The 24,588-nt window shown below is 44.2% G+C and overlaps 1 protein-coding gene across 22 annotated transcripts in view; it reads left to right on the forward strand.

The window, feature by feature from the left end:
• LOC110504401 (mitogen-activated protein kinase kinase kinase kinase 4) overlaps positions 1-24,588 on the forward strand; it is a 130,256-nt gene that overhangs the window by 87,720 nt on the left and 17,948 nt on the right. For 8 of the 22 annotated variants that reach the window (XR_016491567.1, XR_016491564.1, XM_036970526.2 and 5 more), the window contains 9 exons: positions 1,615-1,709; positions 3,657-3,769; positions 3,901-3,988; positions 7,035-7,124; positions 7,415-7,529; positions 16,309-16,476; positions 19,125-19,268; positions 19,923-20,057; positions 22,788-22,888. Coding sequence is in view for 16 of the 22 variants with exons in the window: in XM_036970526.2 (XP_036826421.2) it covers positions 1,615-1,709; positions 3,657-3,769; positions 3,901-3,988; positions 7,035-7,124; positions 7,415-7,529; positions 16,309-16,476; positions 19,125-19,268; positions 19,923-20,057; positions 22,788-22,888 (1,049 nt within the window). In the remaining 6 variants the exon portion in view is untranslated. Of the gene's footprint in view, positions 1-1,614; positions 1,710-3,656; positions 3,770-3,900; positions 3,989-6,929; positions 7,125-7,414; positions 7,530-16,308; positions 16,477-19,124; positions 19,269-19,922; positions 20,058-22,787; positions 22,889-24,588 lie in introns of those variants that run through there. The other 14 variants (XR_016491565.1, XM_036970522.2, XM_036970523.2 and 11 more) reach the window with 4 other exon arrangements.

A 24,588-nucleotide genomic window follows, 5' to 3' on the forward strand; every position in this document is an offset into this window, starting at 1 on the left:
AACCAAAAATCTCAAATTTGAACTCATCGGACCAAAGGACAGATTTTCACCGGTCTAATGTCCATTGGTCGTGTTTCTTGGCCCAAGCAAGTCTCTTCTTATTATTGGTATCCTTTAGTAGTGTTTTTTTGCAGCAATTTGACCATGAAGGCCTATTCACGCAGTCTCTGTTACTTGAACTCTGTGAGGCATTTATTTGGGCTACAATCTGAGGTGCAGATAACAGTAATGAACTTATCCTCTGCAGCTGAGGTAACTCTGGGTCTTCCTTTCCTGTGGCGGTCCTCATGAGAGCCAGTTTCATCATAGCGCTTGATGGTTTTTGCGACTGCGCGTGAAAACTTTCAAAGCTTGAAATTTTCGCATTGTCTGACCTTCATGTCTTAAAGTAATGATGGACTGTCGTTTCTCTGCTTATTTGAGCTGTTCTTGCCATAATATGGACTTGGTCTTTACCAAATAGGGCTTTCTTCTGTATACTTTTTACAAGGCACACCTGTTAATTGAAATGCATTCCAGGTGACTACCTCGTGAAGCTGGTTGAGAGAATGCCAAGAGTGTGCAAAGCTGTCATCAAGGCAAAGGGTGGCTACTTTGAGGAATCTCAAATATATATTTTTTATTTTTTTATCACTTTTTTGGTTACTACATGATTCCATAAGTGTTATTTCATAGTTTTGATGTCTTCACTATTATTCTACAATGTAGGAAAGAGGAAAAATAATGAAAAACCCTTGAATGAGTAGGTGTGTCCAAACTTTTGAATTGTACTGTATATAAAACACAGAAACATTTTTGACTACACTGAGCCTTTAAGTTTCACGTGAGGGTGTGTGGGTGACTGGGTGTCGGTGAGGGAGTATGGGTGTGGGGGTGTGGGTGAAAGAGGGAGTGTGCGTGAGGGAGTGTGGGTGGGTGAGGGAGTGTGGGTGGGTGTGGGTTTGTGGGAAGGAGGTTGGGTGAGGTTGTATGTGTGTGGGAGTTTGTGAGAGCGTCTGGGTGGGGGCGTGTTAGTGAGCAACAGGCCCTGTCGTAGGTTGGGTGTGTGGAAAACCAGTACAATTAATGGGTAGACTCTCAAAAGAACTGCCTTTTGGATAAGAAGGAAAAAAGGAAAGAAAGACTGGGTAATGTGTTCAAAGTTCCCCTTTTTCACAATTACTTGTCTGAGGAATTTTAAGAAAGCAGTTCACGAATATGGTAAATAAATGTGCTAACATGTCGTGGTTAAATTCCAAAGGAATCTTATACTGTACATGAAGATGGAGCATTAGCTCAAATAGAGACATAATAATGATAATGAATTTGACATTTATAGTCTTTTACAAGTTCATTACATTGTCGCTTTCAGGAAGTAATCCAGTGGGAAAACAAGGAAGCCCTCACAATATATCCTGATGCCTTAGTCCATATCTGGACTTGCTCATCATATTAACGCAGCATACTGAGGTCTTGGGGCAACTGACAACTTTAATCCATAACATAGTTTGAGGAAAGCTCCCATAATGAGCCACCAAAGCTAACTACAGTATCTGTATGGCTCTGGTAATGTTTAGCAAGAGTGTACAACATAGTGAGATGGGAGATTTGAAACACGTCTTTTGACTCTATCAGGTTACTTCAAGCTGGAGAGCCCTCTGCTGCAGAGCCGTCTTCAGCAGTACAAGCAGTCCAAGGAGAATTCTCCTGGAGCCCTTCTTCAGCAACATGTAAGTATCTGTCTTCTGTCACCATCCTAGCATCTAGAACACTATTCCACATCTATTATACGTCAGATTTAAAATGTAGTTTTCAGCCATGATTATCATAATTGTTGTCGTGGGACATGTTGTTATTTTCTTTATTGGCTCCCGTTGCCCTGTGGTTCTGGAAAATACCGACATCTGTAACACTTTACATCTTGGTCACCGAGCTTGAAGGCCATCATGTTGGTCTCATCTCTACGTTTGTCAGATGTCGGTTACTGTTGTTTGTTACTGTCTGGTTTGAAAAACAAAACTATAAGGAACAGATGAATCCGATTAGCTCTGGATGTGAATGAGGAGAATCCGTATGACCATCTCTCACATCTGTGTTTGCTTTCATCAAAACTAAGAATGCTGTAATTCCTCCTCTGACTCAACTTTACGTATAAATAGTGTATTATTCTTGCTTATCCGTTCTAAACTAAATATTGCATGTTATGACTAGGCCTAATGCTTTGAGATTAGAGGTACAGCATGCCATTTAAGATTCCGGTCATTCCGACGGGAAGCAGAGGAGTCCTGTCCTGTCTCTGATTCCCTCCAAAGGACACACGGTGTCATTGTGTTTTATTCAATAACATATACCTGCTTGTCATCTTCATGTGGACTGACAATTATTCCTGTATTGGATTAGCATTAGCAGTCCTGTATTATTTCATAATCGTGTCTGCCTGCCTGTCTGTCTGCCTGTCTGTCTCAGGAACTCTAATGTCTGGTGTTCTATCTCTGATGTCTGGTGTTCTATTTCTGATGTCTGATGTTCTATCTCTGATGTCTGATGTTCTATCCATGATGTCTGGTGTTCTATCTCTGATGTCTGGTGTTCTCTATATGATGTCTGGTGTTCTCTATATGATGTCTGGTGTCCTATCTCTGATGTCTGGTGTTCCTACTCTGATGTCTGGTGTTCTATCTCTGATGTCTGGTGTTCTATCTCTGATGTCTGGTGTTCTATCTCTGATGTCTGGCGTTCTCTATATGATGTCTGATGTTCTATCCATGATGTCTGGTGTTCTCTATATGATGTCTGATGTTCTATCTCTGATGTCTGGTGTTCTATCTCTGATGTCTGGTGTTCTATCTCTGATGTCTGGTGTTCTATCTCTGATGTCTGGTGTTCTATCTCTCATGTCTGGTGTTCTCTATATGATGTCTGATGTTCTATCCATGATGTCTGGTGTTCTCTATATGATGTCTGGTGTTCTCTATATGATGTCTAGTGTTCCTACTCTGATGTCTGGTGTTCTCTATATGATGTCTGGTGTTCCTACTCTGATGTCTGGTGTTCTATCTCTGATGTCTGGTGTTCTATCTCTGATGTCTGATGTTCTATCCATGATGTCTGGTGTTCTCTATTTGATGTCTGGTGTTCTATCCCTGATGTCTGGTGTTCTATCCCTGATGTCTGGTGTTCTCTATATGATGTCTAGTGTTCCTACTCTGATGTCTGGTGTTCTCTATATGATGTCTGGTGTTCCTACTCTGATGTCTGGTGTTCTATCTCTGATGTCTGGTGTTCTATCTCTGATGTCTGATGTTCTATCCATGATGTCTGGTGTTCTCTATATGATGTCTGGTGTTCTATCCCTGATGTCTGATGTTCTATCCATGATGTCTGGTGTTCTCTATATGATGTCTGGTGTTCTCTATATGATGTCTAGTGTTCCTACTCTGATGTCTGGTGTTCCTACTCTGATGTCTGTTGTTCTATCTCTGATGTCTGGTGTTCTATCTCTGATGTCTGATGTTCTATCCATGATGTCTGGTGTTCTATCCCTGATGTCTGGTGTTCTATCCCTGATGTCTGGTGTTCTATCCCTGATGTCTGGTGTTCTATCCCTGATGTCTGGTGTTCTATCCCTGATGTCTGGTGTTCTATCTCTGATGTGATTCTCTGTGTTTCTCTCTCAGGGTTTCGGCCAGTTCTCTGGGCTTACGTCTAATCTCAGTCCGTTTGTCAAGGCAACAGAGTACTCCTCTTCTAGCGATGAAGTTGGGAGTAGTGATGATGATGAGAAAACCCGGTGGGTTCACCTTGATTGATTTATTGATTCATTGATTTTATTTGATACTTTAAAAAAAACATATAGAGCAAAAAACAAGAGCATTATCCATTAAAACACTGCTCTCTGACTGCTGTTGTCTGTTTCTCCAGGTCTCCGTTGAATGGGAAAGGAATGTTCTTCCGTGGAGCCCCTGATGGGATTGTCCTGCAGCCCCACCATAATCTTAACCAGACCCCGGTATACATACACCTCATCCATACACTACGACCTCTTTGGGACATTTTGGAGTGAAAAAAGTACTCACTTATTAACTTTGAGAGCTAAGCTAGCTGCTTTCCTTCCCAACACAGCCAGCTGCTTACCTTACCAACACAGCCAGCTGTCCTTACCAACACAGCTCGCTTGTCACTGATATTAATTCTGTACTTGATGAAAACTCAGACCAAATCTTCCTCAAACTCTCAACATTGAACATAAATATTTTCAATGCTTTTAATGGATATATAGTTAGAAAACAGATGAATAGTTTCAGTCAAGTCAGGTTCATACTACAGTGTCATCTTCATTATATCAGAGTAATAGGCTGCTTAAAGTGAAAATCCACTCAAAACTATATGTTGGTATTTTTTTCATTAGTCCATTTGGGATGCACCCAGAGCCACTTGAGCTCAGGGTTGTCACCAGTCCCGCATGTGTCATTTTCATGACAAACACTAAAGGGCACTTTGTGCATACTAACTAACACATGGAGCAGATGCTACTAACTAATAACCAGTTTGATCACCCTGTTGCAGGACAACTTTTGTATTTGAGATTTTAAAAGGCTTCTGAAGTTTGTACAGTTGTGGCCAAAAGTTTTGAGAATGACACAAATATTAATTTTCACAAGTCTGCTGCCTCAGTTTGTATGATGGCAATTTGCATATACTCCAGAATGTTATGAATAGCGATCAGATGAATTGCAATTCATTGCAAAGTCCCTCTTTGCCATGCAAATGAACTGAATCCCCAAAAAACATTTCCACTGCATTTCAGCCCTGCCACAAAAGGACCAGCTGACATCATGTCAGTGATTCTCTCGTTAACACAGGTGTGAGTGTTGACGAGGACAAGGCTGGAGATTTCTTTGTCATGCTGATTGAGTTCGAATAACAGATTGGAAGCTTCAAAATAAGGGTGGTGCTTGGAATCATTGTTCTTCCTCTGTCAACCACGGTTACCTGCAAGGAAACACGTGCCGTCATCATTGCTTTGCAGAAAAAGGGCTTCACAGGCAAGGATATTGCTGCCAGTAAGATTGCACCTAAATCAACCATTTATCAGATCATCAAGAACTTCAAGGAGAGCGGTTCAGTTGTTGTGAAGAAGGCTTTCAGGGCCCCAAGAAAGTCCAGCAAACGCCAGGACCGTCTCCTAAAGTTGATTCAGCTGTGGGATCGGGGCACCACCAGTACAGAGCTTGCTCAGGAATAGCAGCAGGCAGGTGTGAGTGCATCTGCACACACAGTGAGGCAAAGACTTTTGGAGGATGGCCTGGTGTCAAGAAGGGCAGCAAAGAAGCCACTTCTCTCCAGGAAAAACATCAGGGACAAACTAATATTCTGCAATATTCTGCAAAAGGACTCAAAAGGTAAAGTCATTTTCTCTCTGATGAATCCCCTTCCCGATTGTTTGGGGCATCCAGAAAAAAGCTTGTCCGTAGAAGACATTGTGAGCGAAACCATCAGTCCTGTGTCATGCCAACAGTAAAGCATCCTGAGACCATTCATGTGTGGGGTTGCTTCTCAGCCAAGGGAGTGGGCTCACTCACAATTTTGCTTAAGAACACAACCATGAATAAAGAATGGTACCAACACATCCTCCGAGAGCAACTTCTCCCAACCATCCAGGAACAGTTTGGTGACGAACAATGCCTTTTCCAGCATGATGAAGCACCTTGCCATAAGGCAAAGGTGATAAATAAGTGGCTCGGGGAACAAAACATCGATATTTTGGGTCCATGGCCAGGAAACTCCCCAGACCTTTATCCCAGTGAGAACTTGTGGTCAATCCTCAAGAGGCGGGTGGACAAACAACAACCCTCAAATTCTTACAAATTCCAAGCATTGATTATGCAAGAATGGGCTGCCATCAGTCAGGATGTAGACCAGAAGTTAATTGACAGCATGCCATGGCAGTTTTCAGAGGTCTTGAATAAGAAGGGTCAACACCGCAAATATTGACTCTTTGCATCAACTTCATATAATTGTCAATAAAAGCCTTTGACACCTATGAAATGCTTGTAATTATACTTTAGTATTCCATTGTAACATCTGACAAAAAATATCTAAAGACACTGAAGCAGCAGACTTTGTGGAAATTAATATTTGTGTCATTCTCAAAACTTTTGGCCACGACTGTAATTTCCACTTTGAAATTTCAGACTTGACTTTCCATTATGAAAAGCCCCTACAAAAATGTCTATGAATGTTCACATGTTCACATGATTATTTTACTGCTTTAGTAAACTGGCTCAAATGAATATCCTCCATCTGTACATGGAGCAGAGCAGAGCCCAGTGATGATGCTGCTCTCCCACAGCCCCCTCAGAGCCTCCGCCACCTCCATTGATGCTGCTCTCCCACAGCCCCCTCAGAGCCTCCGCCACCTCCATTGATGCTGCTCTCCCACAGCCCCCTCAGAGCCTCCTCCACCTCCATTGATGCTGCTCTCCCACAGCCCCCTCAGAGCCTCCGCCATCTCCATTGATGGTGCTCTCCCACAGCCCCCTCAGAGCCTCCTCCACCTCCATTGATGATACTGCTCTCCCACAGCCCCATCAGAGCCTCCTCCACCTCCATTGATGATACTGCTCTCCCACAGCCCCCTCAGAGCCTCCTCCACCTCCAGTAATGAATGAAATGCAACTTGGTATGGTGTAAGCAGGGCTTGATATGCTTGTTTACCTCTCCCACTTCACTTCAAACAACGCCTTGACTGTCATTAGACACTTAGTGTCATGGAAACCCAAACAGTGCCTACCTGCCATATGACACTCTTTTTGTAGATGCTGCTGTTGTTCCTCCACACAGTGCTACCGTGACACTGTGAATACAGAGTTACATGACTCACGTCAGACAGGCAGGCAAGCATTAGTAACGAGGCATTATACGACTGTTTGCTGTGTCTCTTCTCTTAGCAGAGCAGTGTGGCATCAGGCCTTAAGAGTGGCCAGCCACTACACAGGCTCATTGCTATAGGATCAGAATGCAATGAGAATTACCTTCTCCCTGATCTCCTGCAGAAGAGCCTGGCCCATGAGCCCATGGCGCAGCATGGCCCACATGACGTCATCTACCCCCAGTCTCCGAACAGACGAGGACCACATTCTGACGTGAGTTCACATGTAGCTATAAACTCTCTGTAGGCTGAATGTCTATTAGTAGGCTATAACTTCTCCAGAAGGTCATGGAATGTTTAAGAGTAATAGTTTATAGATTGAAGTGGTTTGGAGCAATGGGTTTTTATTTGATGTCAATGTATCTTTCTCCACTAAGGGGAGATGACCTAGCTATTGTAGATGTGAAATTCCATCAAGATTGATGTGAAGTCTACTGGAAATCTGACATTCGTTTTTTTATGTTGTTTTATTGATATGAATTCTGATTTTGGATGCATTTGCAGAAACCTGTAAACTGTCCTCCAGGGAAAAGCATCTCGTCCTCCTCCTTCACTCCCTTCATAGACCCCAGGCTGCTGCAGATCTCTCCCCCTCAGAGCCCAGTGGGCCACAGTCCCAGTGAGTGCCAACAAACAAACACACGCACGCACGCACGCACGCACGCACGCACACACACACACACACACACACACACACACACACACACACACACACACACACACACACACACACACACACACACACACACACACACACCACTCTACACAAGAAATGCCCCTCAGACATTCTAGTAAATCACTGCTAGGGTGGTCTCTAAACCTAGGCCTCTGTTACAAATGTGCCCTGTATATATACAACATATATATACACATATACACACAGTGCATTCGGAAAGTATTCAGACCCCTTGACTTTTTCCAAATGTTGATACATTACAGCCTTATTAAAAAATGTATTAAATCGTTTTTTTTCCTCATCAATCTACCTACACACAATATCACATAATGACAAAGGAAAAACAGGTTTATAGATGTTTTTCCAAATGTATTAAATATTCAAAACTGACATTTACAAAAAAAATATAAACGCAACATGTAAATTGTTGGTCCCATGTTTCATGAGATGAAATAAAAGTTCCCAGAAATGTTCCATATGCACAAAAAGCTTATTTCTCTCCAATTCAGTGATCAAGTTTGTTTACATTCCTGATAGGGAGCATTTCTCCTTTGTCACGAGAATCCATCCACCTGGCATATTAAAAAGCATGGTAATTACACAGGTGGACCTTGTGTTGGGGACAATAAAAGGCCACTATAAAATGTGCAGTTTTGTCACACAACACAATGCCACAGATGTCTCAATTTTTTAGGGAGTGTGCAATTGGCATGCGGACTGCAGGAATGTCCACCAGAGCTGTTGTCAGAGAATTGAATGTTAATCTCTCTACCATAAGCCGCCTCCAACATTGTTTTAGAGAATTTGGCAGTCTGTCCAACCCGCCTTACAACCGCAGACCACGTGTAACCATGCCAGCCCAGGACCTCTACATCTAGCTTTTTCACCTGTGGGATGTCTGAGACCAGCAAACTGGACAGCTAATGAAACTGAGGAGTTTTTATGTCTGTAATAAAGCCCTTCTGTGGTTGGCTGGGCCTGGCTCCCAAGTGGGTGGGCCTATGCCCTCCCACCCATGACAGCGACCCTGCACAGTCATGTGAAATCCATAGATTAGGGCCCGATTAATTTATTAATTGATTTCCAAATATGAACTGTAACTCAGTAAAATCTTAGAAAATTGTTGCATGTTGCGTATATATTTTTGTTCAGTATATATAAACATTGAAATACAAAAACACATGGGAAGCACAAATAAAACATCACAAATCCCCCAGAAAAACAGTTACATTCCTCCACAAATAAGTCCCCAATCAATACTTTAAATCACCTGACAGGCCTGGGGGATTGTTAGACTTCAGTGCAGCTTTTGACATTATCAATCATTGTCTGCTGCTGGAAAAACGTATGTGTTATGGCTTTACACCCCCTGCTATAATGTGGATAAAGAGTTACTTGTCTAACAGAACACAGAGGGTGTTCTTTAATGGAAGCCTCTCAAATATAATCCAGTTAGAATCAGGAATTCCCCAGGGTAGCTGTTTAGGCTGTTTAGGTAGCTGACTTTGAGTAAAGCCAGAGTGTCTATGTATGTGGATGACTTAACACGATACACGTCAGCTACTACAGTGACTGTAATGACTGCAACACTCAACAAAGAGCTGCTGTTTGTTTCAGAGTGGGTGGCAAGGAATAAGTTAGCCCTAAATATTTCTAAAACTAAAAGCATTGTATTTGGAACAAAACACTCACTAAACCCTAAAAGTCAACTAAATCTTAATAAATAAATAATGTGGAAATTGAGCGAGTTGAGCTGACTAAACTGCTTGGAGTAACCCTAGATTGTATACTGTCATGGTCAAAACATATTGATGCAGTAATAGCTAAGATGGGGAGAAGTCTGTCTATAATACAGTGATGCTCAGTCTTCTTAACAACACTATCAACAAGGCAGGTCCTACAAGCCCTAGTTTTGTTGCTCCTTGACTACTGTTCAGTTGTGTGGTCAGGTGCCACAAAAAAAGCAATTGGCTCAGAACAGGGCAGCACGGCTAGCCTTGGATGTACACAGAGAGGCAATACTAATAATGTGCATGTCAATCTCTCCTGGCTGAAAGTGGAGGAGAGATTGACTTCATCACTACTTTTATTTATGAGAGGTATTGTATTGACATGTTGAATGCACCGAACTGTCTGTCTAAATTACTGGCACACAGCTCAGACACCCCACAAGACATGCCACAAGAGGTCTCTTCACAGTCCAGAACAGACTATGGGAGGGGGCCTCACTGCGGTGGCGGTCAGCGCTCTTTTTCTGCCGTTCACTGGCCTGCCTGAGAGAATCCTGGACTGCCCGCCAGGTCTCTCTAGAGCGCTGTACCCACTCCTCCACCGCAGGAGCTTCGGTCTGACTCTGATGCCACGGAGCCAGGACCGGCTGGTAGCCCAGTACACATTCGAATGGCGACATGTTCGTGGATGAGTGACGAAGTGAGTTCTGGGCCAACTCTGCCCACGGGATGTACCTCGCCCATTCCTGGTCCTGGCTATACGACCTCAGAAACCTACCCACTTCCTGGTTTACTCTCTCCACCTGCCCATTACTTTCGGGGTGATAACCAGAGGTAAGGCTGACCGAGACCCCCAGACGCTCCATAAACGCCCTCCAAACCCGTGAACTGGGGACCTCGATCAGATACGATGTCCTCTGGAACCCCGTAGTGCCGGAAGACGTGGGTAAATAGAGCCTCAGCAGTCTGTAGGGCCGTAGGGAGACCAGGCAATGGGAGGCGACGGCAGGACTTAGAGAACCGATCCACAACGACCTGAACGGTAGTGTTCCCCTGAGATGGGGGAAGATCAGTAAGAAAATCTACCGAGAGATGAGACCATGGCCGTTGTGGAACTGGGAGGTGTTGTAACTTCCCTCTAGGCAGATGCCTAGGAGCCGTACTCTGAGCGCATACCGAACAGGAAGAGACATAGAGCTTCACATCCTTAGCTAAGGTGGGCCACCAGTATTTCCCCCTAAGACCCCGCACTGTCCTATCAATCCCCGGATGACCCGAAGAAGGTAGTGTGTGAGCCCATCAAATCAATTTATCACAGACACCAAGCGGCAAGTACCTAAGACCTACTCAACGCCCGCTCGATGTCCGCGTCCACCTCCCATACCACCGGGGCCACCAGCCGAGAGGATGGAAGGATGGGAGTGGGATCGATGGACCGGTCCTCGGTGTCATAGAGACGGGACAGCGCGTCGGCCTTAGTGTTAAGGGAACCTATCTATAAGAGATCGTAAATCTAAAGCGTGTAAAGAACATGGCCCACCTAGCCTGACGCGGATTCAGTCTCCTCACTGCTCGAATATACTCCAGATTGCGGTGGTCAGTCCAGATGAGGAAAGGGTGTTTAGCCCCCTCTAGCCAGTGTCTCCACACCTTCAGGGCTTTTACCATAGCTAGTAACTCCCGGTCCCCCACATTATAGTTCCGCTCCGCCGGACCCAGCTTCTTGGAAAAGAAAGCGCAGGGACGGAGCTTCGGTGGCGTGCCCGAGCGCTGTGACAGCACGGCTCCAACCCCAGCCTCGGACGCATCCACCTCCACTATGAATGCTAATGAAGGGTCCGGAAGCGCCAACACGGGAGCTTCAGTAAACAGCGCCTTCAACTGGTTGAAGTCTCCATCGGCCTCGGCCGACCACCTTAGACGCACCGGCCCCCCCTTCAGCAGTGAGGTAATGGGCGCCGCCACTTGGCCAAAACCCCGGATAAACCTCCGGTAGTAACCCTAAAAACCGCTGCACCTCCTTTACCATGGTCGGAGTCGGCCAATTACGCACGCCATTAACGCGGTCACACTCCATCACCACCCCCAAGGTGGAAATGCGATAACCCAGGAAGGAAACGGCTTATTTGGAGAACACACATTTCTCAGCCTTGACGTATAGGTCATGCTCCAGCAGTCGCCCAAGGACCTTGCGCACCAGGGAGATATGCGCGACGCTTGTGGCAGAATAAATCAATATAGACTACCACATCCTGCCCGTGCAAGTCCCTGAGAATCTCATCTACAAAGGATTGGAAGACGGCTGGAGCATTCTTCAACCCATACGGCATGACGAGGTACTCATAGTGGCCTGATGTGGTACTAAACGCTGTTTTCCACTCGTCTCCTCCCCGAATACGCACCAGATTATACGCGCTCCCGAGGTCCAGTTTTGTGAAGAAACACGCTCCGTGGAATGATTCCACCGCCGTTGCGATGAGAGGTAGCGAATAACTAAATCCCACTGTGATCGAATTGAGACCTTGATAATCAATGCACGGACGCAGTCCTCCCTCCTTTTTCCTCACAAAAAATAAACTTGAGGAGACGGGTGACATGGAGGGCCGAATGTACCCCTGTCTGAGAGCTTCCGTGACATATGTCTCCATAGCCAACGTCTCCTCCTGTGACAATGGGTACACGTGACTCCGGGGAAGTGCAGCGTTCTCCTGGAGGTTTATCACGCAATCCCACCGTCGATGGGGTGGTAATTTGGTCGCCTTTTTCTTACTAAAAGCGATAGCCAAATCGGCACATTCTGGGGGAATGCGCACGGTGGAAACCTGGTCTGGACTCTCCACCGTCGTGGCACCAATGGAAACTCCTATACACCTACCTGAACACTCGTCTGACCACCCCTGAAGAGCCCCCTGTCTCCAGGCAATGAGGGGATTGTGAATAGCCAGCCAGGGAACCCCCAACACCACTGGAAACCCAGGCGAATCAATAAGGTAGAAACTAATCTGCTCCCTATGATCCCCCTGCGTTACCATGTCCAGCGGAATCGTGGCCTCCCTGACCAGCCCTGACCCTAACGGTTGGCTATCTAAGGAGTGCACGGGGAAAGGTGGGTCTATCTGCACCAACGGAATACCCAACTTACGGGCGAGTCCACGATCCATAAAACTCCCAGCTGCGCCTGAATCGACTAGCGCCTTATGCTGGAGAGAGGGGAAAATGCAGAGGAAAAAATAAACAAAAACATGTGACCAACGGGGAGCTCTGGGTGAGTTTTGTGTCTACTCACCTGGGGTGGCCGAGAAGTGTTCCACCTGCCAGCTCGACTCCCAGAGGGACTCCTCCAGCACCGGTCCGAAGTGTGTCCTCTCCGGCCACAGTAGGCGCAGGAGGAGCCTCCTCCTCCGGTCCCCCTAGATGCAACTCCATCGGAGTTGGAGCGGGGCTGGAAGGTGGAATTGACAGGACCCCTTCTGAACGCCCGCGGGCAGCTAGCAGGTTGTCCAGTCGAATCGACATGTCTATAAGAATATCGAGGGAGAGTGTGGTGTCCCGACAAGCTAGCTCCCAGCGGACGTCCTCCCGGAGGCTGCATCGGTAATGGTCCATCAGGGCCCTGTCATTCCAACCCGCACCAGCAGCCAGGGTCCGGAACTCCAACGCAAAGTCCTGCCCACTCCTCATCTCCTGTCTGAGGTGGAACAGTTGCTCACCCGCCGCTTTGTCCTCTGGTGGGTGGTCGAACACAGCTCGAAAACGGGGTAGTGGTCCCGAGCCGAGTCTGGGCTGTTCCAAACAGCGTTGGCCCAGTCCAGGGCCCTACTCGACAAACAGGAGACGAGGATGCTCACACTCTCCTCACCCGAGGGAGTCGGACGCACGGTAGCCAGGTAGAGCTCAAGCTGGAGCAAAAATCCCTGGCATCCAGCCACCAATCATACTCCCTCGAGGGGGAGATACACAATGTGCTGGACCCACAGACGACGACGTAGGGGAGTGGGTGGCGTCGTCTGTGGGGGAGCTGGGGTAGACGTCGGTAGACCACTCCTCTCCCATCGCTCCATCCTCTCCATCATCTGGTCCATCGATGAACCATTGTGTAATTGCGTTAGGTTTGTTAAAATAGAGCGGTTAAGCGGTTAAGCAGACCCCTGTGGATTTCTTGTTGTCTATTGCTAGCAAAGCATCCAGGACTTATTTTTCAGTAAATATCCTAAAATAAAAACTTTGACTATAATTTCTTTGATCATTCAGCAAGTTTCCCCGATCAGCATCCAGCTCAATGCCATTGTGAATAGGCTTAGAAGTTATTTCAAAGAGATAAATACAATGGTGATTAAATGCATCAATGATGGCTTTTTTTCGTAACAAGGCCAGTGAATTAATTTGTTGTGGCAGAGAGGATGATTTGGTCTATAAAAAAAGACTATCTTAACTTTTGGAACTCCCTCTCCCGTGTCCGGGAGAATTGTCATCAACTGACACTAATTAGCATAACGCAACGGACGAAAAATATTACTAGAAAATATTCATATTCATGAAATCACAAGTGAAATATATTGAAACACAGCTTAGCCTTTTGTTATTAATCACCCTGTCATCTCACATTTTGAAATGATGCTTTACAGCCAAAGCAAGACAAGCATTTGTGTAAGTTTATCGATAGCCTAGCATAGCATTATGCCTAGCTAGCAGCAGGCAGCTTGGTCACGAAAATTAGAAAAGCAATCAAATTAAATTGTTTACCTTTGATGAGCTTCGGATGTTTTCACTCACGAGACTCCCAGTTAGACAGCAAATGTTCATTTTGTCCCATAAAGATTATTTTTTATAGCCGAAACACCTCCGTTTGTACTTCACGTTTGGTTGAGAAATCCACCGGAAACTGCGGTCACGACAACGCCGAAAAATATTCCAAATTAGATCCATAATATCGACAGAAACATGGCAAACGTTTTTTATAATCAATCCTCAAGGTGTTTTTCAAATATCTATTCGATAATATATCAACCGGGACAGGTGGCTTCTTAGTAGGAAAGAGAGAAACAATGGCCGCATTTGTCTTTTATGCACAAAACACTCTGAGAGCCTCCAGCTGACCACTGACGCAATGTTGTCGTTCAGGCTCATTTTTCAAAATAAAAGCCTGAAACTATGTATTGTGACACTAGACACATTAGGGAAGCCATAGAAAACTGGAATCTGGTTGATATCTCATTCACTGCTCAATAGGGACGCATAGGAATGCAGAGCTTTCTAAATAAGAGTCCCTTCCTGATTGGATTATTCTCAGGCTTTCAAATCAAATCAAATCAAATTGTATTTGTCACATACACATGGTTAGATGTTAATGCGAGTGTAGCGAAATGCTTGTGCTTCTAGTTCCGACAATGCAGTAATAACCAACGAGTAATCTAGCTAACAATTCCAAAACTACTACCTTATACACACAAGTGTAAAGGGATAAAGAATATGTACATAAAGATATATGAATGAGTGATGGTACAGAGCGGCATAGGCAAGATGCAGTAGATGGTATCGAGTACAGTATATACATATGAGATGAGTATGTAAACAAAGTGGCATAGTTTAAAGTGGCTAGTGATACATGTATTACATAAAGATGCAGTAGATGATATAGAGTACAGTATATACGTATACATATAAGATAAATAATGTAGGGTATGTAAACATTATATTAAGTAGCATTGTTTAAAGTGGCTAGTGATATATTTTACATCAATGCCCATCAATTCCAATTATTAAAGTGGCTGGAGTTGAGTCAGTGTGTTGGCAGCAGCCACTCAATGTTAGTGGTGGCTGTTTAACAGTCTGATGGCCTTGAGATAGAAGCTGTTTTTCAGTCTCTCGGTCCCAGCTTTGATGCACCTGTACTGACCTCGCCTTCTGGATGATAGCGGGGTGAACAGGCAGTGGCTCGGGTGGTTGTTGTCCTTGATGATCTTTATGGCCTTCCTGTGACATCAGGTGGTGTAGGTGTCCTGGAGGGCAGGTAGTTTGCCCCCGGTGATGCGTTGTGCAGACCTCACTACCCTCTGGAGAGCCTTACGGTTGTGGGCGGAGCAGTTGCCGTACCAGGTGGTGATACAGCCCGACAGGATGCTCTCGATTGTGCATCTGTAGAAGTTTGTGAGTGCTTTTGGTGACAAGCCAAATTTCTTCAGCCTCCTGAGGTTGAAGAGGCGCTGTTGGGCTTTCTTCACGATGCTGTCTGTGTGGGTGGACCAATTCAGTTTGGCTGTGATGTGTACGCCGAGGAACTTAAAACTTACTACGCGCTCCACTACTGTTCCATCGATGTGGCTAGGGGGGTGTTCCCTCTGCTGTTTCCTGAAGTCCACAATCATCTCCTTAGTTTTGTTGACGTTGAGTGTGAGGTTATTTTCTTGACACCACACCCCGAGGGCCCTCACCTCCTCCCTGTAGGCCGTCTCGTCGTTGTTGGTAATCAAGCCTACCACTGTTGTGTCGTCCGCAAACTTGATGATTGAGTTGGAGGCGTGCATGGCCACGCAGTCGTGGGTGAACAGGGAGTACAGGAGAGGGCTCAGAACGCACCCTTGTGGGGCCCCAGTGTTGAGGATCAGCGGGGTGGAGATGTTGTTATATCAGTTCTGTTATACTCACAGACAATATTTTTACAGTTTTGGAAACTTTAGAGTGTTTTCTATCATAAGCTGTCAATTATATGCGTATTCTAGCATCTTGTACTGACAAAATAGCCCGTTTACTTTGGGAATGTTATTTTTCAAAAAATGAAAATAGTGCCCCCTAGTTTCAAGAGGTTTTTAACATACATTTCCTTCAATATATGTTTATATGTTAGCATACTGTAAAATAAGAAGGAAGGTATTCTGTCATATATGGTTTTCTCCTGTACATATTTAATATCAAATCAGATACCAGATGTAGCTATTACAGGCCATGGTTTTAAATGACAATATTGGTTCTTATTGCATGTTTTTCCCCTCCAGCCAGTGGCAGGCCACCTGCTAATCAGGACCCAATCAGGAGAGAGGGCCACAGAAAGGGCTCCGTGGTCAATGTGAACCCCACCAACATCAGACCCCAGAGTGATACCCCCGAGATCCGCAAGTACAAGAAGAAGTTCAACACCGAGATCCTCTGTGCTGGCCTGTGGGGTAAGCAGCAGTTTAACACCCAGTCGACCCCTAGCCCCTATCCCCTAGAAACACACCTTTATAATAGCATTTTTTTTAATGTATTTGTATTTTTATTACTAACACCCTCACCACCACCCCTCTTTGGAGGACAAATATCTTTTTGTTTTTTTACAGCTTTTCGTTTTACATACAGTGGGGAGAACAAGTATTTGATACACTGCCGATTTTGCAGGTTTTCCTACTTACAAAGCATGTCTGTAATTTTTATCATAGGTACACTTCAACTGTGAGAGACGGAATCTAAAACAAAAATCCAAAAAATCACATTGTATGATTTTTAAGTAATTAATTTGCATTTTATTGCATGACATAAGTATTTGATCACCTACCAACCAGTAAGAATTCCAGCTTTCACAGACTTGTTAGTTTTTCTTTAAGAAGCCCTCCTGTTCTCCACTCATTACCTGTATTAACTGCACCTGTTTGAACTCATTACCTGTATAAAAGACACCTGTCCACACACTCAATCAAACAGACTCCAACCTATCCACAATGGCCAAGACCAGAGAGCTGTGTAAGGACATCAGGGATAAAATTTTAGACAAGGCTGGGATGGGCTACAGGACAATAGGCAAGCAGCTTGGTGAGTAGGCAACAACTGTTGGCGCAATTATTAGAAAATGGAAGAAGTTCCAGATGAAGGTCAATCACCCTCGGTCTGGGGCTCCATGCAAGATCTCACCTTGTGGGGCATCAATGATCATGAGGAATGTGAGGGATCAGCCCAGCCCTACACGGCAGGACCTGGTCAATGACCAGGTCAATGACCTGAAGAGAGCTGGGACCACAGTCTCAAAGAAAACCATTAGTAACACACTACGCCGTCATGGATTAAAATCCTGCAGCGCACGCAAGGTCCCCCTGCTCAAGCCAGCGCATGTCCAGGCCCATCTGAAGTTTGCCAATGACCATCTGGATGATCCAGAGGAGGAATGGGAGAAGGTCATGTGGTCTGATGAGACAGAAATAGAGCCCTTTTGGTCTAAACTTCACTCGCCGTGTTTGGAGGAAGAAGAAGGATGAGTACAACCCCAAGAACACCATCCCAACCGTGAAGCATGGAGGTGGAAACATAATTCTTTGGGGATGCTTTTCTGCACATACTTATGTCATGCAATAAAATTCAAATTCATTTCTTTAAAATCATACAATGTGATTTTCTGGATTTTTGTTTTAGATTCCGTCTCTCACAGTTGAAGTGTACCTATGATAAAATTACAGACATCTGCATGCTTTGTAAGTAGGAAAACCTGCAAAATTGGCAGTGTTTCAAATATTTGTTCTCCCCACTGTATATACTATCGTTCACAAGTTTGGGGTCGCTTAGAAATGTCCTTGTTTTTGAAAGAAAAGCACATTTTTTTGTCCATTAAAATAACATCAAATTGATCAGAAGTACGGTGTGAACATTGTTAATGTTGTAAAGGACTATTGTAGCAGGAAGCGGCTGATTTTTAATGGAATATCTACATAGGCATACAGAGGCCCATTGTCAGCAACCATCACTCTGTGTTCCAATGGTACGTTGTGTTAGCTAATCCAAGTTAAAAGGCTAATTGATCATTAGAAAACCCTTTTGCAATTATGTTAGCACAACTGAAAACTGTTGTTCTGATTAAAGAAGCAATAAAACTGTCCTTCTTTAGATTAGTTGAGTATCTGGAGCATCAGCATTTGTGGGTTCGATTACAGGCTCAAAATGGCCAGAAACAAAGGACTTTCTTTTGTTGATGAAGAAAGGCTATTCCATATGAGAAATTGCTAAGAAACTGAAGATCTCATACAACGCTGTGTACTACTCTCTTCACAGAACAGTGCAAACTGTCTCTTACCAGAATAAAAAGAGGAGTGGAAGGCCCCGGTGCACAACTGAGCAAGAGGACAAATACATTAGAGTGTCTAGTTTGAGAAACAGACACCTCACAAGTCCTCAACTGGCAGCTTCATTAAATAGTACCAGCAAAACACCAGTCTCAACGTCAACAGTGAAGAGGCGACTCCGGTATGCTGGCCTTCTAGGCAGAGTTCCTCTGTCCAGTGTCTGTGTTCTTTTGCCCATCTTAATCTTTTATTTTATTGGCCAGTCTGAGATATGGCTTTTTCTTTGCAACTCTACTTAGAAGGCCAGCATCCCGGAGTTGGCCTCTTCGCTGTTGACGTTGAGACTGGTGTTTTCCTTACTTACGAGCCGCTAACCAACAATGCAGTTTCAAAGAAATATGGATAAGAATAAGAAATAAAAGTAACAAGTAATAAAAGAGCAGCAGTAAAATAACAATAGCGAGATTAACACCCAATCTGCTAGACACTTATTGTCAGGATTGGATAGGTATTGCCGTAATATGATAATAGCTCTACCTTACAATGGTTCTAGAGTGTATGAGCAATAGAGGTATATTTGAGAATGGTCATCTTTTGTGTATAGTACAGTATGCCTGTGTCTCAAATTGTACTATATCCTATATAGTACACTTCTTATGATCAGGTCCCATAGGACTCTGGTCAAAAGTAGTGCACTATACAGGGAATAGGGTGCCATTTGGGACAGGTACTATGCTGGCTGAGGCTTGTGATGTTGAGACTAACACAGTGGTGTGTTGGTCCAGGTGTGAACCTGCTGGTGGGGACAGAGAATGGTCTGTGGCTGCTGGACAGGAGCGGTCAGGGGAAGGTCTACTCTCTGATCAGCAGGAGACGCTTCCAACAGATGGACGTTCTGGAGGGCCTCAACGTGCTCATCACCATCTCAGGTAGTTAGCGTAGTGCTACCATACACAAGAATATACAGTACCGTATATACGCTCTCACGCACACAGAGATAGACACACACAGATTATTTATTTATTTTTATTTAACCTTTATTTAACTAGGCAAGTCAGCTAAGAACAAATTCTTATTTACAATGGCGACCTTCCCCGGCCAAACCCTAACGACGCTGGGCCAATTGTGCGCTGCCCTAAGGGACTCCCAATCATGGCTGGTTGTTATACAGCCTGGAATCAAACCAGGGTCTGTAGTGACGCCTATAGCACTGAGATGCAGTGCCTTATACCACAGTGCCACTCGTATAGGCACACTCACCAAATAGGAAAGTTGTCCAACTAAAATGTGTCTTCCGCATTATCCCAACCCCTCTGAATCAGAGGTGCAGGGGGCTGCCTTAATCGACACCCACGGCACCGGGGAACAGTGGGTTAACTGCCTTGCTCAGGGGCAGAACGACAGATTTTGACCTTGTAAGCTCAGTGATTTGATCCAGCAACCTTCCGGTTACTGGCCTAACGCTCTAACCACTAGGCTACCAGCCACCCTGTAGGTATAGTCTTGTCTTATAATTTTTTTTGCACTTACTTTTGCAGCCAACTTTGTCGCCCTCTAAACTCCATCACTATCCCGTTTGTCAGGTAAAAAGAACAAGCTGAGGTTGTACTACCTGTCTTGGCTGCGGAACAAGATCCTTCGGAATGACCCAGAGGTGGAGAAGAGGCAGGGCTGGACCTCTGTAGGGGACCTGGAAGGATGTGTGCACTACAAAGTCGGTGAGTATACACTACCTGGCCTTAGATCATGATAGCATCACTACTGATTTGTTGGATCAATCTTACATTTTATTGCATGGCAGGCTTATACAGATGTTAGATCTTAATTTTATTTTTTAAATTTCTTTATTTAACCAGGTAGGACAGTTGAGAACAAGTTATCATATACAATTGCGACCTGGCCAAGATAGAGCAAATTGAGCCAGTTTACTACAGCAGGAAAATAATCACCTGCAACAGGGTGATCAAATTAAGATCCTACATCTCGAAACCTTGGGACTATAAGGTTTTATCTGAAATCTCTGTCAAAAATGAGTTACTCACATACAGTGCATTTGGAAAGTATTCAGACCCTTTGACTTTTTCAAAGTTTTCTTACGTTACAGTCTTATTCTAAATTTTATTAAATTGTATTTTTTCTTCATCAATCTATGCGCAATACCCCATAATAAAAAAACTAAGCCAGATTTTGGGGTATTTTTGCATTGTATTAAAACAAAATAACTGAAATGTCACATTTACATACTGTAAGTATTCAGACCCTTTACTCAGTACTTTGTTGAAGCACCTTTGGCAGTGATTACAGCCTCAAGTCTTCTTGGGTATGACGCTGCAAGTTTGACACACTTGTATTTGAGGAGTTTCTCCCATTCTTCTCTGCAGATCCTCTCAAGCTCTGTCTGGTTGGATGGGGAGTGTTGCTGCATAGCTTATTTAAGGTACCTCCAGAGAGGTTTGATTGGATTCAAGTTCAGGCTCTGGCTGGGCCACTCAAGGACATTCAGAGACTTGTCCCGAAGCCACTCCTGCACGTTGTCTTGTCTTGGCAGGTCGTTGTCCTGTTGGAAGGTGAACCTTCCAGTCTGAGGTCCTGAGCACTCTGGATCAGGTTTTCATCAAGGATCTTTCTGTACTTTGCTCCGTTCATATTTCCCTTGATCCTCACTAGTCTCCCAGTCCCTGACACTGAAAAACATCCCCACAGCATGATGCTGCCACAACCATGCTTCACCGTAGTGATGGTGGCAGGTTTCCTCAAGATGTGACGCTTGGCATTCAGGCCAAAGAGTTCAAGCTTGGTTTCATCAGACCAGAGAATCTTGTTTCTCATGGTCTGAGAGTCCTTTAGGTGCTGGTTGTCCTTCTGGAAAGGTCCCCGATCTCCACAGTGGAACTCTGGAGCTCTGTCAAAGTGACCATCAGGTTCTAGGTCACCTACCTGACCAATGCCCATCTCCCTCTATTGTTCAGTTTGGCCAGGTGGCCAGCTCTAGGAAGAGTCTTGGTGGTTCCAAACTTCTTCCATTTAAGAATGATGGAGGCCACTGTGTTCTTGGGGTACTTTAATACTGCAGAAAAGTTTTGGTACCCTTCCCCAGATCTGTGCCTCTACACAATTATGTCTCAGAGCTCTATGGAGAATTCCTTCGACCTCATGGCTTGGTTTTTGCTCTGATATGCACTGTCAACTGTGGGACCTCATATAGACAGGCGTGTGCCTTTCCAAATCATGTCCAATCAATTGAATTTACCACAGGTGGACTCCAATCAAGTTGTAGAAACATCTCAAGGATGATCAATGTAAACTAGATGCACCTGAGCTTAAAGTCTCATAGCAAAGGGTCTGAATAATTATGTAAATTAGGTATTTCCAATTTTTTTATATATATTTGCGAACATTTCTAAAAACCTATTTTCGCTTTGTCGTTATGGGGTATTGTGAGTAAATTGATTAGGAAAATGTTTTATTCAATCCATTTTAGAATAAGGCTGTAACATAACAAAATGTAGAAAAAGGGAAAGGGTCTGAATACTTTCCGAATGCACTGTATAATAGATATTTAGATGGTTCTTCATATGTCTGTGAAGTTCGATTTTTGAGATTGACATATAAGGTTCTATCTGCGATTGCACCCCCCTAAAAAAACAGATTTACAAATGTCTCAGGATTTTGATACTCTGCACTTCAGGTACCTTTAAGGGAGGAACTTAATGGCTTATGAAAGAAGAATTCACTACAAAATAGTTATGTGATCTGTGATGTGAAATCTTTGATGCTCAGTATCTCAGAACTATGCTTTGCACAGATAGAACTTTGTGTTGTGATATACAGAAAGCAATGGGTATAAGACAAGAAAAAACTATTTCAAAATGTATCTATTCTCTCAGTGTCTGACTCCATTAGAGCACCAGAGGTGTGTGTGTGTGTGTGTGTGTGTGTGTGTGTGTGTGTGTGTGTGTGAGAGAGAGAGAGAGAGAGAATGGGTGCATGTGAACTGGTTGTGAGTGAATGACTGTCAGTGTGCAGTGTTGAGCTCAGCAATGTGAGCCTCTCTTTTCTGTGACTCTTCCTGCTGTTAGTTACAGCATTGACAGAGTGAGGACATCTCAGGGACTCCAACCCAGGAAGGATATGATGTCATAGTGAGGCACACACTGTCCTTCCCAGCACTCCCCTCAGTATTGTTTCTTATAGTCGGAGGCATGCTGCTATTGCAGTCGGGTTGCATCCCAAAAGTAGTGCACTATATAGGGAATAAGGTGCCATTTGGGATGCAACCAAAAACCTCTTTGTTGAGATTGTCTAATGATCATTAGTTCAAGAACGCTGGCACGTTAGTGTTACAGACTGATGTAGTGTAATAAGCCTTTATCTTGTTCTGTATCCAGTATGAGAGAAATCCCTAACCCTCATTGAAAAGCCCTGCTCTTTGTTTCATGCAATTTCAGTTCGATATGAGAAGATTAAGTTCCTGGTGATTGCCTTGAAGAATGCTGTGGAGGTGTACGCATGGGCTCCCAAACCTTACCATAAGTTCATGGCTTTCAAGGTCAGCTTGACAACACGTCCTAGTTCTGAACCCTCCTCAGTGGCTCACTCTAGTTCTAACACATCTCTCTGTGATGAACATGTTTGAACTCTTTCTACTCACTGCACAGAATATCATTAAAGATATGAAACAGACTAACCCCAGCAGTCACTATGAGTTGGCGCCTACTGTCATCACTATTCACTACTAATATCAGGACCAGAGTATGTCCTGGCCCTGTCTTGACCAGGAACAACTCTGGCTCCTGGTTATGGACTATACTCCTGGCCCTGTGTCTTGACCAGGAACAACTCTGGCCCCTGGTTATACTCCTGGCCTTACATACAGTATGACTTAATGTACAGTGGCAAGAAAAAGTATGTGAACATTTTGGAAATACCTGGATTTCTGCATTGATTGGTCATGAAATTTGATCTGATCTTCACCTAGGTCACAGCAATAGACAAACACAGTCTGCTTAAACTAATAACACACAAACAATTATATGTGTTCATGTCTTTATCGAACACACCATGTAAACATTAACAGTGCAGAGTGTGAAAAGTATGTTAACTCTTGGATTTAATAATTGGTTGACCCTCCTTTGGCAGCATTAACCTCAACCAAACGTTTTCTGTAGTTGCGTATCAGACCTGCACAACGGTCAGGAGGAATTTTGGACAATTCCTCTTTACAAAACTGTTTCATTTCAGCAATATTCTTGGGATGACTGGTGTGAACTGCTCTTTTGAGGTCATGTCACAGCATCTCAATCGGGTTAAGGTCAGGACTCTGACTGGCCCACTCCAGAAGGAGTATTTTCTTCTGTTGAAGCCATTCTGTTGTTGATTTACTTCTGTGTTTTGGGTCGTTGTCCTGTTGCAGCACCCAACTTCTGTTGAGCTTCAATTAGCGGACAGATAGCCTAACATTCTCCTGTAAAATGTCTTGATAAACTTAGGAATTCATTTTCCCGTCGATGATAGCAAGCTGTCCAGGCCCTGAGGCAGCAAAGCAGCCCCAAACAGTTGGGATGAGGTTTTGATGTTGGTATGCTGTGCCTTTCTTTCTCCACTCAGGTTTGTGTGTTCCTTCCAAAAAACTCAACTATAGTTTAATCTGTCCACAGAATATTTTGCCAGTAGCACCGTGGAACATCCAGGTGCACTTTTGCAAAGTTCAGACGTGCAGCAATGTTTTTTGGGGGCAGCAGTGGCTTCTTCCGTGGCGTCCTCCCATGAACACCATTCTTGTTTAGTGTTTTACGTATCGTAGACTCATCAACAGAGATGTTAGCATGTTCCAGAGATTTCTGTAAGTCTATCTGACACTCTAGGATTCTTCTTAACCTCATTGGGCATTCTGCACTGTGCTCTTGCAGTCATCTTTGCAGGATGGCCATTCCTTGGCAGAGTAGCAACAGTGCTGTCACGTTCGTTATAACGATGAGACCAAGGTGCAGCGTGAGATGAATACATTCTACTTTTAATTAAAATGAAGAACACTTAAACAAACTAACAAAATAACAACACGAACGTGACGCTATACCCACGAGTGCTAACATGCAACTACACATAGACAATAACCCACAAAACCAAAATGGAAAATGGCAACCTAAATAGGATCCCCAATCAGAGACAACGATAAACAGCTGCCTCTGATTGAGAACCAATTCAGGCCACCATAGACCTACATGTACCTAGACAAACGAAAACCCGATA

Source organism: Oncorhynchus mykiss, chromosome 25 (genome assembly GCF_057628025.1).
Source record: "Oncorhynchus mykiss isolate SJ-2025 chromosome 25, ASM5762802v1, whole genome shotgun sequence".
Taxonomy (NCBI): domain Eukaryota; kingdom Metazoa; phylum Chordata; class Actinopteri; order Salmoniformes; family Salmonidae; genus Oncorhynchus; species Oncorhynchus mykiss.